Source organism: Corylus avellana, chromosome 2 (assembly GCF_965113065.1).
Source record: "Corylus avellana chromosome 2, dhCorAvel1.hap1.2, whole genome shotgun sequence".
NCBI lineage: Eukaryota > Viridiplantae > Streptophyta > Magnoliopsida > Fagales > Betulaceae > Corylus > Corylus avellana.
In genome coordinates, this window is record NC_142491.1 from 40,563,325 (window position 1) to 40,578,304 (window position 14,980).

The 14,980-nt window shown below is 37.5% G+C and overlaps 2 protein-coding genes across 3 annotated transcripts; one reads left to right on the plus strand and one right to left on the minus strand.

Moving 5' to 3' along the window:
- Window positions 1–419: 419 nt before the first annotated feature.
- On the plus strand, window positions 420–7,664 carry LOC132162976 (RNA-binding (RRM/RBD/RNP motifs) family protein). The gene is made up of 8 exons (XM_059573185.2): window positions 420–579; window positions 684–781; window positions 1,803–1,854; window positions 2,738–2,808; window positions 4,343–4,433; window positions 4,514–4,589; window positions 6,409–6,487; window positions 7,043–7,664. Exons 1-8 carry the CDS (start codon window positions 441–443, stop codon window positions 7,451–7,453), a joined length of 1,017 nt encoding a protein of 338 aa, XP_059429168.1. The 5' UTR covers window positions 420–440; the 3' UTR covers window positions 7,454–7,664.
- A 548-nt stretch (window positions 7,665–8,212) lies between these two features.
- LOC132192089 (uncharacterized) lies at window positions 8,213–14,975 on the minus strand. 2 transcript variants are annotated; one of them, XM_059607310.2, is made up of 3 exons: window positions 14,366–14,975; window positions 10,313–10,571; window positions 8,213–8,541 (listed from the first exon to the last, which is right to left on the minus strand). In XM_059607310.2, the coding sequence occupies exons 1-2, from the start codon at window positions 14,929–14,931 to the stop codon at window positions 10,373–10,375; spliced, it is 765 nt and encodes a 254-aa protein (XP_059463293.2). In that variant the 5' UTR covers window positions 14,932–14,975; the 3' UTR covers window positions 8,213–8,541; window positions 10,313–10,372. The 2 variants fall into 2 exon arrangements, with proteins under 2 accessions (XP_059463293.2, XP_059463284.2); XM_059607301.2 differs by having other exon boundaries at window positions 10,313–10,649.
- Window positions 14,976–14,980: the final 5 nt, after the last annotated feature.

Below are 14,980 nucleotides of genomic sequence, written 5' to 3' on the forward strand. Positions count from 1 at the left end.
ATAATAAAATATTAATTAATTTTTTTAAAAAAAATTAAAAATTAAAATCAAATAAAAAAATTAAAATCAAATAATTAAAAAACTGAGGTGGCCGAACCACCCTTGGGGCCATGGGGTGGCTTCGGCCACCCCTAATCGGCCCTTGGGGTGGCCGAAGCTACCCCATGGCTCAGCTGGGGTGGGTTAGAAGTGGCCGGCCGGCCACCCTAATTTTTTAATTATTTGATTTTAATTATTTATTATTTATATTTTAATTTTCTTTTTAAAAATTAATTAATATTTTATTATTTAAATTTGAATGGAACACGTGGCACAGTATCGTCTGTCGGATGAAAATGGACGGCTAGATGCACAATCGGAAATCTCCAATTTTCCCACTAATGAGAATCCCCTCGAAATAAAAGAAAGCAACCGAGTTCATGGAAGTTTAGCGAGGGAAAATGAGTGGGAGCAAAGTAAACGCAGTGTTCTACGCCGAGTCCTACCATCCGATCCAAGCCGGAAGCATAGACGGCACCGACATTCTCCCCCACGACAACGCTGTTTACCGAGCCCAACTCTGCTCCTCCGCTGGCCTCTGTATTTCTCGCTCTCTTTCTTAAGTTCTCCCAAAATGTTCACTTCCCTCCGCTCTAACTCTAATATTCCTATTTCCACCCCTCACTCAAAATATCCTTTTGCAGATGAGCCCTTCGGAGATCCCAAGGTCATCGGAGACCCTTATTGCACCGTATTTGTTGGCCGCCTCTCTCATTCCACCACCGAAGACACTCTCCGCAAGGTAATGGTCTAAAAGTTTTAGCTTTCCCTTTCTATTTGCCTGTTTGATTGCTGAGAAAACTAAGGAAAAGAAAATTATGTACAGATTTTGAAGTTTTGTGTCTTTGGAGTACTTTCAGTCTGGCAAAATTGTAATACCTTTGATTTCACGTTTGTTTGGTTCCTGAGAAATTGTAGCAAAAGAAATGGAAGTATGACAGTGAGAAACAGTTCCAGGTTATATAGGTGTTTTTCAAACTCATGAAGGTTTTAATGGAATTTTCCCTATTTGGTTAATAGGAAGTGTAAGAAAGTGCTAACACTGGATTTACTTTTTGGAAGAGAACATATAGGTGAGAAAAGAAAAGAGGAGGGATGGGTATTATATCCCATTGTTTCACTATGCAGAGAAAGTAGAGGGAAGCAAATAGTAATCTTTATTCATGCTTCCCGAATTTCTCTTCAATCTTACCTATTTTGGAGAGAAAATTTTGGTGAGCCTAAATTATTTTCTTCCATTATTTCTTTTATTTTCGTTCCTCATTTTACGAACCAAGCAGTGGGAAAGAAGAGAAATGATCCTCTAGTGATGAACAAAAAGTAATGTTGATGAAGATGAGGAAAATAATAATAATAATTTTGGTTGTTTATAAGGGTGGAATGTTAATGCTATAGATGGAATTAGATGCAGGTGGAGTCAGCCTCCAACCAATTCTCACCACACTTGGCTCTCTTAACCAATCTTCTCCTCTTACAAAACCCAAGCACTCTGTTCTCCCCCCTCCCCTACACTCAGCCACTATCTTAGATTCAAAATTTTGGTAGTTACCTTTCCGCCAGTTCAATATCTGTAATCCAGATTCAGTTTATTTTCTCTTGCTGCTCTGTTTAAGCTGTCACTTGTTGAATTGATTTTTATTTACTTCCTGGTATGTATCATTTTTCATTTGGTAGATATAAAATCTTTCCTTCTTTTTTCTATTATAAACAAAGTTTCTTTTTTATTTTAACGAATTATCAACAAATTGGTCTTGGTCTTTTAGGCTATGAGCAAGTATGGGCGGGTGAGGAACTTGCGGTTGGTCAGGCACATTGGTAATGATCTTCATTTTATGTCAATCGCTTCCCTAGATGTCTATTTATGTTATATAATTTTATTTATCTAAACTTTCTTTGAGTTGTTTACCAACTTCTGAAGAATCGGACTCCCTTTCTTGCTATGCAAGAGTATGTTTCCCTGCTAGAACTATGTTGATCTCTCTCTAAATTCTAATGGATGAAATTTTAGTTATTTGGTTCATGTCTAATTATATAAAGCTCTAAATTTGATTTTTTTATTTTTTTTATTTTTCTTTTTTCCCATGTCTTTGTCTACTGTATATGCCATATTACTGACTTTATTTAATACTTTGTGAAATGTGACTATTAATTACTTTATGAATGTGGTCCACTTATCAAAAAACTTTATGAATGTGATCCACTGATTAGATAAGCATATTAATGTAATGGATTTAGATTCAAATTTGTGTATTCTTATACCATTATCCAAAATTGTATAAGAATAACAGTGCTCATGTTAATATATTTTTCCACATCATTTAAAAAAAAAAAAAATAGTTAGTTTGTTTTCATCATGCTTTATTTACAAAATAATTCATCTTTTGGCCCCTGCTTGTTGACTAAAATTAATAAACCTTATTATGTTTCTTTTTATTGTTAAGTTTCAAGTTAATATTAATGCCATAAACATCTTTAAACGTCAATATAACAGGTCAGATATACAAGATGGGAAGGGATAATGAGCATTTTGTTTTTCTAATGGGCTTCCTTCAATTTCATGTGAATTGTTTTTAATTGTTTTCTTCCCTTTTTTATTCAAATAATTTTGTAATGTGTAAATTTTTTTTTTTTTTTTCTATAGAACATTGTTTACACATGAGGATCAATCTTTCTAACTCATGTGGTGCTTTTCTTTCAGTAACTGGTGCCTCACGTGGTTATGCTTTTGTTGAATATGAAACTGAGAGAGAGATGCGGCGTGCATACAAGGTGCTGCAACACATTAGTAGCTTAAAATATGATATCTTGTTACCTATTACTTGTTCTCTCCCACAAAAGATGTATGTTTTCCTTTTTGGATTGTGCCAAAATACATTAAAGTTTTAAAAAATAAAGTCAGTTATGTATGTACCTTCCCATATTACCCTTAAATTGAAGCCTACCTTTCTTCAAATTTGAACTCACCTTTTCTGGCCCATCTAGAGGTATGTTAAGAAGAGTCTTCGTCACTAAAATTACAAACTTTCATCTATTGGAAAATAGAGAGAGTGATTTGTATAACATCACAAGTGGGGCTTTATCATTTTCTGTGACTAGTACTATGACATCATAGATTTAATGTTAATTCTTGCTTCTGCTCTACGAATTTTTGTTTTAGCATACTTCCTATTTTTGTCCTGCTTCCCTCCATGTTGAATCAAATTAAGTTGGGTTTGATTGCCAGTGACAGAAAATATGGTTGCGTATCTTTTGATGTGTGATGATTGAGTGGGTTCCTTTTATTATGGTGGACTTTATTGTGTGTATTTATTGAAAGATAAGTGCTTGTTTTAGCCTTCCATGAGCTTGAGTGATTTGAAGAGCTCCAATCATATATTGCGGTGTAGAAGCCCTATAATAAGTTTATTTATGTTTGTGGCCTTGGAGATGAAGAATGTGTAACTAATTTTTTGGTTGTGTTGAAGTCGAAACAAGTCTTATAGTGTAACAAGAATCATTTGTCATGTTAGGTTGGTGGTAGTTATAGTGTCATGAAGAATTTTGGAATATGTTTGCTCCATTTTGTCACATTTTTATGTTGATAACTAATGCTTACTAGGTACTTACAAAAAAAAAAAAAAAAACTAATGCTTGATTGAAATCTAGCTAAATACCTTGCTTGAAGCAGCCTGTCACAACTACTTTAAAGAAAATAAAATCATATATAAACGTACAGAGAGACGCATGAATTAAACACAAATCCAAGGCTTTGTGGGCTCACATCATATACTCTTGAGTGACTGTCCGGACTTGATGATCTGTTTGTAAACTCTTCCTAGGGTATACTTTTTTGAGTGACTGTCCTGACAACTAAGTAGAGCATTAAGACATTTACCAATTGAACACATTCACAATAAACTAAGAATAGATGCACCAAAAGGCCAACTGTTGATAACAAGCAGCATACTTATTGAAGTGATAGTTTGTTGATAGTCAACCCAAACGCAATTGTGCAGCAAGGAATTCATGGGCCATTTCGTGTTCATTGCATATTTTGTTTTCTTAAGTCTTAAGACACATAAAGCATGTTCTCTCTCTCTCTCTGTTTCTGTGTCTCTCATATGTATGTATGTGTATTGCGATGTATATCTATTTTTTTGAGCACCTGATTGAACACACTGATCATGGTTTTTAATTGGTTTTATGCCAATGAATGTGTCAAGTATTATATAATGACATCATAGCTGCATGGCCGCACTCTGCTTGTGATGGTTATGCTGGTGGGAGAACCAGGGCTGATCTTTGTTTTGTGACTCTGTTGCAGGATGCTCACCATTCTATGATTGATGATTGTGAAATTATGGTTGATTACAATAGACAACAGTTGATGCCAGGATGGATTCCACGAAGGTTAGGTCAGTTAAAGATTCTCAGTTCTGAAATTCTGTCACTTCCATAGATCAATTCTGTATTATTATCGTTTTCTTCCGAACAGGAGGGGGTCTTGGTGGTAAGAAGGAATCTGGACAACTTCGTTTTGGAGGACGGGAAAAACCATTTCGAGCTCCTCTGTATGCACCATTTCCATATTTTTATGTAGATTAATTATTTTTATTGATCTTTCGGATGTCATATTGGCCTGTACTTTCCTAGATACAACTTTTGCCACCCTCGATAAGTTAGTTTGTTTTTAATTCTTTTTAGGAACTCTGTTAGTTGTATAAAAGTTTGATGGGAAAGAAATTGCATATCAAAGGTCCAGTAGGGAGGAAGAATAAGTATATACATCAAAGTTTTTTTTTTTTTTTTTTTTTTTTTTTTTTTTTTTAAGTTACGCACCAGTGGATCTTGAGCTGACAACCTTACCCTGTGCCGTGCTCTTATAAGAGCAGGTGCTTGGCAAGTATATAGATCAAAGTTGTTTAAGTAAAAAGATTAATTGGCCAGAAATCTAGGAAAAATGATAGTTGGAGAAGTGAACTTTGAAGGATGCTGTAGAGGGTGGAGTCATTGTCCTTTCACTACTGTAAAAGAGTAATTGGTCAGAAATCTAGGAATAATGACAGTTGAGAAGTGAGCTTTGAAGCATGCTGTAGAGGATGGAGTCATTGTCCTTTCACTATCTCCTTTTCCTGTATTTATTTGTTTTGCTCCAGTTGGTACATTGGACTTTATGTAAACTGGAAACCAGTGCCGTATACGTTCTCATTTTTTGAGATTCAGAACAGCATACACAGTACACAAGCATTGATAATAGAATGCTACCTGGTAAATCATAAATACACGGCCACAATGCTTTACCATACAAGTAATAGTCGATTAATAATTTTTGGAAAAGCAATCTGCTTGCACCTTTTCTGTCCAATGCAAAGATGAAGTTCATCTACTGCATGGCTATTTACCTATCTTTTTTTGGAAAAGTAACTGCTTACACCTTTTTTGGCTAATGTAAAAATGAAGTTGATCCACTGCATGGCTGTTTACTTAGCTTTCTTCTGTATTATTAATTTAATGTGGAAAGTTACTTTCAGAGGTGGCAAATTTTGAGCGAATTCCACAAACCTGTGTTGGCTAAGGATCTTTAGTTTAGCTCTTGGACCTGGTTGACCTAAATCTTTACTGGTTATTATAAGGCTGCAACCTGGGAATGTTACATCCAATGCTGTTTTAGCGTGAGTTACCTATGGGTGAACTTGGGTTTTGGTTTTTTGATAAGTTTGTTTTTTCAGACAATAGTATTGGGCTTGAGTTGAAAAACAGTGACTTGACCAATGTTGGATCAAATTTAGGTGGTTGCATTGGCAATCTCATGTAATACAGACCCACACATACATTACCTGTGATACATGATGTAGTATAATTGTTGTTTCGGTAAGTGTACTGGTTAGAAGTCATAAACTAGAGACCAGGTGAGTGAAGTTACCTTTTCACATCATGATCCACTACAATTCTGTCAGGGTAGGTTCCCGACCTCATTCCAGTTTTGTTAACATCTTGCTGATATAATTTCAACTGAACCAACCCAATCCATCATGTTAACCAGCATATTTATATGATGAGTCGAAGCTTATGTCATCTTTTTACGCTTCTCTTTGTTGAGAGTTGGTAAAAGTGCTTTTGGCATTAAAACCTTGCTTTTGGGTTGCCAGTCTTTTATTTTTGTTTTTGTTTTTTGTTTTTTGTTTCTACCGAGCTGTTTGAGGTTCGGAGCATTATGTACCAACATTTCTTTGGTATAGCCACAGGCATTTGCAAAAATTCAACTTTTTTTTTCCCCTTTTGGAAAACCTGAATGAAACCAAAGATCTCACTTTGAAAATGCTAACCTTTTGTGGCTATATATTGGCAAATTGCACCGTTCTTCTCATATATGGTAAATTACATAACCAGGCGACCAATCCCGTTTGATGATTTGAAGAGGCTAGGAATTCCACCTCCACCAGAAGGAAGATACATGTCACGCTTTCAGGTAGTGTTTCTCTTACCTTATTAGCTTTCTACTGCTCCTTCACAAAGAATCTTACTGACCTGTATATGCTGCAAGCCTACTATCCTACAATATAGTTTAAGGGAAAAATAGAGGAGAAATGAAAAATGATGGTATAGGCTACGGTTGGGCTCCATTACATATTGTCACGAATAATTCTAGTCTTTTAAGGTCTCGGCAGTTGTACCTCTTATTTTGGGATAAATACAAAAAACCCCTTAAAGTACCAGTCATTTTCAAAAAAGGCTCACAAACTGATAAGGGTCACTTAGATACATCAAACTACTATTTTGTAGCAAATCAGCCACTCCGTTAGGGTTGGAAGTTAGGTTGGATAATCAATGTCATTGATGTTACGGATGTTAATACTGCTTTAATAGTCTCAAACTGTTTCTGCCTCTGGTATCAATTGACTTTATCCTGCATATTCCATCTAGAAAGTCTCTTCAAACCATGTAGCTTTTGGCTGATTATCAAACCTGAACTCATGAAACCTACATAAGTAATTCTTTTTTGATATCTAATATGTGGTTGTAGGACCCATCTCCCCCAAGAAAAGAAAGGAGTTCAGTGGACAGGGAAGAGAGCTCTCACAAGAGCTCTAGGGACGGGCGAGAACACACTCACAAACGGAGTTCTGTGGACGGCAAAGAGCGATATCACAGCAGGAGTTCTGTGGACCCAGAGGAGCTCTCTCAGAGATGGAGCTCTGTCGAGAGGGAAGAATATCATGGCAAGAGGACCTCCATGGAACGAGATGATCATTCTGCCAATATGAGGTCTACTGGGAGGGAAGAACGCCATCACAAGAGGAGCTCTTCAGACAGGACTCGCAAGAGGAGCTCCAAGGATGAAGACGAACGCTCTCACAAGCGTCATAAACATTCTAGCCATTCCCGTCGACATGAGAGGAGGTCCACTAGTCATGAACTTTCTTCCGATCACTGATTTGTGGAAGCTTATCATTTAAAGAAACCGTAGATTAGTGAGCATTCTATAGCCACCACAATCATCAGCTTTACAAAAAAAACACTTGCTTTAATTTTATCCAAAAGAGTGGTGATGGAAATAGAAATAGAATTCATCTTCCGTGAAAAACGTATAAATAGTAAAAAGCAACAATGTGAAGAAAATATTAATGATGAAACAACACGATCAACTGAAGTTTTTTTATTTATTTATTTATTTATTTATTTTTACATTGGGAAATCTCTCCAAGGCAAAGCCCTTCATATTCATCCCTGCAGAATAAATTCCGATTCCGTGTACCGCACTCTCGAAAGTTTTTATATACGGAATTGGTTAAGTTGTTGGCTTTTCACCGGGAGGTGTGGTCCTAAAGAATTGTTTGCACCTATCACGTGTTAAACCTTGGATCTAGAAGAGAGCCTAAACTTATTGAGTCATCCCTAGCATTGGTTACTAACTTACTGCAAAACATAGACATCCCATTGATTTCAACATTCAGAATGTCATTCAATTAACAACAACAATTTTATAAGATAAAAGTAACTGTAATTTTCTTTGTTTGTTTGTAAAGAAGAATTCTTCATTTTTTTTATTTTATTTTTTTTTGGTTTGCGCAAAAGCATTTATCATCTTTAAAGCAAAAGAGTGAAAAGAGAGAAAATGTGGAGAAGAATATAATAACTTGGAAAAAGTGTTGGAGCTATTGCAGCATTATGTGGGTCGTTAAAGACACTGAACCATACAACCCTGCGATATTTTCCTTGATGATGCCACTCTGTTCACTAATCAACTAAATACAGAATTTGGCATTAATAATTTAATACAGCCGGATTTGCCTTGTTTTGTGAAGTAAAAGGAGTTAAACCTAATTATCTAAATGAAAGGTGGAAGAGGGGTTGAAGCACATGTACAACATCCTACAGAGTAGAACAGCAAAGCAGGCGCATCTTTAGTGAAGCTGAAGAGTCCTAAAAACTTCCATACAAGTCCAACTTTCAAGGTTAATTTGAAAACACAGCACAGGCCCACTCCAGCTTCCTTCCAGTTGTCAGCCAGCAGTTTGACACCTGAATTAAGCAGACATGATTGGTTGAAGTAGCAGATGATTTGTTACACTATGAAATTAAGATAAGAAAGGAAAACATATGGTAATTCAGAAACTATGTTACCATTGACTATTGAGTATACATGTGTGAGTCTTTACATGTGTGAGTCTATAAAGGTTCACATTGAAAACATATCACAAGAATGACGGGTTAATATAACATAGTTGGATCCAATGCTTTAGCTTTTGGGATGATTAGTGTCCCAATATGTTATTTTATGGTTAATCTTCATAACAAGTAGTATTAGAGCCAATAGTAGTGGATGATAATGGTGCCTTTCACAATTAGAGCGGATATGGCACGCATGCATGGTTAGTTAGTCCCTTTCATAGTTGGAGCAGGGTCGAAGATGCATGACATGTATATATGGGAAGCTACATACATAAATGATCCTATAAATGGCCCATAAAATGGATAAAGCTTCCATTCAAGAGTGAGTGTAACAATGTAATGATAGACTCGCACATAAAGAGGATATTGTGGAGCATACATGTGAGTATAGAAAGGTTAAGTCCCACAATGAAAATTTGTCACAAGAGTGATTGGTTAATATAACATAGTTGGGTCCAAACTCATAGATTTAAACTTTTGGGTTGAGTAGTGTCCCAATATATTATTATGGCATCACTAGAAGACTCCAAGGTGTTAATTTCCCTAACAATTACCATAACATGTTTACTTAATGAAATTCAAGTGAAAAGTAATGTTAGAAACAGTTAGCACGCTATTAAAATAATAATCATAATATTATTCATTAAATCTTGCATAGTTATAAAGCACAAATAATTTTGGAATGTTTGGATGAGTGGCAATTCTGTGACACACTCTACTCAGACAACTAGTAACTTTGCCTTTATGTCCCAATGACATCCTTGCCATTTAAAACCAACTTATCTTGGATATGTAAGTTTTTGGATTTCTAATTGATATATGAGAGAATAGTGAGAAGGAGATTTGATTTATGATATAGGCATTATATAAGGCCCAACATGGAGAGAATGAAGTGACATATTAGCTAGGAGCAGTCAGGGCATACACCAATAGGTCAGTATTTTCAGGCCAATTTAGTAAAGGGCAAAAGCTTTGTACCACCTAGACAAAAGGGATCACACAATTATCAGTGTATAAATGCTTATACAATAGTGATATCCACCTAACAAGCTGGATTTTAATTTGTTGCTCCTAACCAATTCAATGACTCATATCTATCAAGGCCCTGCATAAAGAGACTTTCCAAAAGTTTTAATCCTCAACTCTCACAAACCCAAATCCAAAGAATGGTATGTGATCATTGTAAGACTAAAACATACTTCAAAACATGTTTTCATTATGACTTCAGCATTGTAAAGCAATGAGTATTTTCTAAGAAACACTGGGTGCCAGCTTATGGCGCTTAGCATGGTTACCTGCCCTGTTAGAACATTGCCTTAACCTAGAAAGATGCCCTCAGTGACTCAGTCAGTGTCATTTGGTGATGTCATTCGCTTTTCTAACCCTACCTTGCCTTACAAACATTATACAAAAATTATTAGATTTCTAACCAAAGTCACACCATTAGCTACATTCTTCAACCATTTCTACACTTCTTACATTCTTCTTCTAAGAAACTTTCTTCTTTCATGTTCTTCACGTTTTAGAACCCACAGCTACCTTCTTTCACACAAAACAAAAAAGGTGAAATCTTACACTTTCCAGTTATAAGTCACTCAATTTGACAAGATAAACATCTCACCTCAGTTTTTTGCATCTTTTAAACAATCACTTGTGCACTGTAGATCAACAGACATGGGGCTCAGCTAGCACTTTCTTCATTAACCACAACTCTACTTCTATTTTCCCTTTTTGCAGCTCTCCTTTTGGTTTGTATTTGGCATACATATTCTGTGACTACGACGTGGAACTTGGGAGCAAGCTTACATGATGAGGAAACATTCAGACCTGCCTTGTTCAAGGCCCTTGTAACATGCCTTTGAGCCTTTTGGAAGTGGACACTACAGAGAGAAGGAACAGTTGATCTCAGTATGGGCTTCCCGCATGTCAGTTGCCAAGGAACAGGTCCTGCCTGAACACTTTGTAATAATAAAAAAATTAAAAAATACAATTAACAAGTCAGTTGAGAATTCAATCTCCGCTACTCATAATCGAAAATGACTAAGTTCTAAAGTATCCATAGTAGACTTGCTAATAATAATAATAAAAAAAAAGTGTTGATTACAGCCTTTCAACAACTAATAAGGTCATTTTCTACAATTCCTAATTTATTTAAAAAAAACTTAGGGCTCACTGGGATCTCTTTAACCATATGGTTTGAATGGAAAGTTATGAGCAACTCCAGTACACTAGGTAAAATTTCCATATTAGCTAAATTTAGCTAATATTACCCCCTTTTTCACCTCCAGCAGATTAGCCAGAGGCTAGCTAAAATACACAATAAATAGCAATCTCTTGCTATTCACTGTAGCACAATAGATCTTTCTTTTAATATTTTATCTCTCCCTCTCTTCTTTCTCCTTTTCTCCAAGAGAGAATATGATTAAAAAAAAGGAATGAGAAATAATATTAGAAGAAAGTAAAGAAGATACAAGATAATCTGTTGGAGTTTGTATAGAAAAAGGAGTAGGTAAAATAGAGAAAAGTACTTTTTGCTTAAGTATTTTACATTTTATTGCTAAAGATGCTCTAATAAAGAGAGTACTAGACAATGTGCTCGTTGATCTCCAATAAGTTGGTAGAAATTGTGTCGTCAATCAATAAGGAGTCAGTGGAGTTCCTTCTTCTGTCGGAGTTGGCCATTATGTGGAAAAACTTCGTGCACTTGTCACTCACATTGAGCCACAAGATCCTAGATTTTTGCCTCCAACTCACTTCCTCCAATAGTGTTTTTTTCTAAATCGCTAACAATTTTTGCCTTCATACTCCCCTCAACACCTAATGCCCTTCCTTCTCCAGTGATACCAATAACACGTAGCTCCACCAAGAGGATATTCTTCTTCCTTTCTACATTGCCAAACACCACTTCATTCTATCTCTTTAAGTCAACTTTCAAATAGGGGTGTACAAGCAATTATCATTAGCGGTAATTGCCTAAAACTGCTATTCACCACTTATGCAGTTATCAGATTTTTGTAACTGTAACCATACAGTCCATACCACCTTAGGCGGTTAGTGGTTTTGAAATAACACCGTTTAGCGGTTATTCAAAACACAAACCACATCGCGTAACCGCCTTTCACGTATGGGCTTTGGGGCTAATTGTGGTGTTTTGGGCCTTCCTGGGGTGGGGCTTCTTTTTGGACCTATTTTAGACGGTTTTGGGCCTATTTTATTTTTTACTTTTTAAGCTTTAGTGTTTTGGATGAAAAAAATAATTATTTAATAAGCCTGTCACGTATGGGCCTTTTAGGCCTATAAGAAAACGAAGTTTGGTTTATATATATATATATAAAGGGCAAATGGTTATCAATTATTAACCGCCATCACCTACTCCTAAAACTGCTAATCGCATCACCCTAGGCGGTTAATGGTTTTTGTCAACCGCCTACTAAAGCAGTTAGTTGATATTAGCAGTTAATAACTGCCCACTTATATATCCCTACTTTCAAAGTCTTGAGCTTGCAAGCTAAAATGAAGCTAGAAGAGCCTCGGAAAAGATAAGTCCCAACTGTTTCACCCTATCTACAAAACCCTCAGACTTAACATATTTTCAAATTTAAAGGACCTACCACCCTTATGAAAGTCACCACAGTCAAGGAGGATTGGAAAATGATCTGAGAAAAGTCTAGGAAGCTTTCTTTGTGACACGCCAGGAAATTGGGCTTCCGATGTCAAAGAGACTAGGAATCTATCAATTTTGGACCAAGAGGGAGTTTCACAATTATTTGACCAGGTAAAAGTTCTGCCCATAAGAGGGAGGTCCATCAGGCCTTGATCAAAAATAAAATTAGAAAACTCCACCATAGCTTGGCATAAACAAGCTTCGCCCGATAGCTCACTAGGGAATCTAGTGACATTGAAATCATCCCCAATGCACCAAGGCAAATTCCACCAGCTGAGTAAACCAACCAACTCATTAATCCCATTGATGGGATTCAAATCATTAAGGCAACTAAATATTGGTCAATACAATTTAAATGTAAGAACAAGTGGTGGATTTGGATCCCCTTTCTTCTGAGCTTTCAGTGGTGATTCATAGTGGCACTAAGCCTTATCAGGTCTAGCATGAAGGAGAGATAGTAGGTTCTGTTTCTAGAGAACCCGAAGTGAAGGAGGCCTTTGATTGTTTTGCAAAATTTCCCTCTGAAGATCTGTCAAAATGAAGATTTTCCTTTTGAAGAGGCTATCTCTTGCAAGTCGATTACTATGAGGGATAGTTGTTCAGTCCCCACTGAAGTTTTGCAAGGAGGTGGTGGTGGGAAAAGGAAGGATAATCGTTTGTTCTGAAGCTTCTATCACCATTATTTCTGGTGTTGTATGGAGCTGGATCTATTTTTGGAGGTGGAGCCCACTCCAATTGAAGCGTCTAGCAGTGATGGAGCCCAACCTAGAGCTAGCTGATTGGGTTTTTCAGTTAGAAAAGGAGTTCCTTTTTTTGTTAGGCTTTCTTGATGGCTTCGAAGAGGAGCTTAAGGCCATATTTGCAGCCATTGTAGCAAGCAATTCTGAGAAGGAAGCTGGTTCTTGTTCGAACTTGGGAAAAAAAAAGGTATTAGAGAACTCAAAAGGTTATCTTGTTCAATTAATAATGATGGCAGTGCTGCTCATGTTAGTAACCAGGGGAGGGTTGCTAGCGGTTGTTTATGAAGCCTAAGTTGCTTTCTTGGAATGTGAGAGGGTTGAAGAAGGTTGACAAGCGATTGAGAGTTAGATACCTCACTAGACAATGGAAGTCGGACATGATCTGTTTGCAGAAACTAAACTGGAGCTCGTTTCTAGTAGGGTTTTGCGTAGCTTGTGGAGTTGTCATTTTGTGGATTAGTGCTACTTAGCTTCTAAAGGGGCTACAGTGGTATATTGTTTATGTGGGATAGGAGGGTTGTTGTTCCATATTCTTTTAGTGATCCGCTCACTGAGCCCTCTTCCTAATGCAGTCTTGTCGACACCCTACAATATCTCTCTTACTCGTCCCAACATCTCCTTTGCTGTCAACAATCTCTTAATTCATGCACCGGCCCACCTCTCCCCGCCTTCAAGCAGCGAAGTGTATGTTGTGGTACCTCAAGTTCACCATTTCCTATGGTTTGTTACTTCGCCGGTCTCCATCTCACACCCTTCAAGCATTTTCTGATGTTGACTAGGTCAACTGTCCAGACGACAAAAAGTCCACCGGTGGGTTCAGCATCTTCCTTGGCTCCAATCTCATCTCTTGGTCTTCTCGCAAACAACAAACCATTCTGGCAGTTCGCTTCCTCTCCAGCATATACAATTTGGCTGACATCTTCACTAAACCCACAGCATCGTCTCATTTCTCTCTTATGCTTACCAAGCTCAACGTTGTGTGCCACTTGCCTTGCTTGCGGGGGCATAATGAACAAACCATCACTCAACAAGGAAACACACCCAAGAAAGAAACAATCAAACAAGCAACGGCTAGCACCAACGAAGGAAACTCAAATCACCCAAACGGCTAGCATATACAAGGGAAGAAATCAATCACCAACGGCTAGCTCATCTTAAGAAGGAAAACCAAAATTTGACCAATTAATTTGCATTATCTTTCCATTTTGTAAACCACAACAACTCTTATAAATAGTGTGTGTGTGTGTGCAGCATTCAAATTGACCAATACCTGACTTTTATATTGATAACATAATTGCAAGCCTTGTAAAGCTTCTGCTTGGAATCCGAGAGGATATGAAGGTGACAGAAGCTCGTCAAAGGCATGGCCTTTAGCTTACAACCCACAAACACGCACCGCTGGTTGCATGTCACATCCATATTAACATTGTTTCTGTTGTTGTTCTCACCAGTGCCTTCAAGATCACCGGCTTCAATATCTCTCTGGGAAGCGTGGTGTTGGAGCGCTTGCTTGACGGGGCTGACACCGTACTTCCAGTAGTACTCCCTGTACTGGATCTTGAGCTCCTCCATGAAGGCCCAGTAGTGGTCCGTGTAGCATTTGGCGAGCTGCTTGAGGTGGCGGGACCGGCGGCGGAGGAGCTCCTGGCGCGTGAGGTGGGAGGAGCGTGAGAGGGCGAGGTCTTCTTGGGAGGGTCTGATAGGCGAGCAGGTGGTAGTTTTACCGGTAGTGGGCTTTGGGTCTTGGGAGTCAGTGTGAATGGTGGGGTTGAGAGTGAATGGGGTTTTCGGAGGTTTGGAAAAGGTGGGATTTTGGTGCTTGGAAGCTGAAGCCATGGCGTCTAGAGAGAGAGAGAAAGAAGGGGGGGAGAGACAGTTAGACAAA

Bases quoted from the DNA above. Each gene is read 5' to 3' on its own strand.
- LOC132192089 (XM_059607301.2), bottom strand. From the start codon at position 14,931: ATGGCTTCAGCTTCCAAGCACCAAAATCCCACCTTTTCCAAACCTCCG. The intron at 10,650-14,365 runs GTATTGGTCAAT...ATTATTACAAAG, and splicing joins GTTATCAATATAAAAGTCAG to TGTTCAGGCAGGACCTGTTC.
- LOC132162976 (XM_059573185.2), top strand. From the start codon at position 441: ATGAGTGGGAGCAAAGTAAACGCAGTGTTCTACGCCGAGTCCTACCAT. The intron at 580-683 runs GTATTTCTCGCT...ATCCTTTTGCAG, and splicing joins CTGCTCCTCCGCTGGCCTCT to ATGAGCCCTTCGGAGATCCC. The intron at 2,809-4,342 runs GTGCTGCAACAC...ACTCTGTTGCAG, and splicing joins AGATGCGGCGTGCATACAAG to GATGCTCACCATTCTATGAT.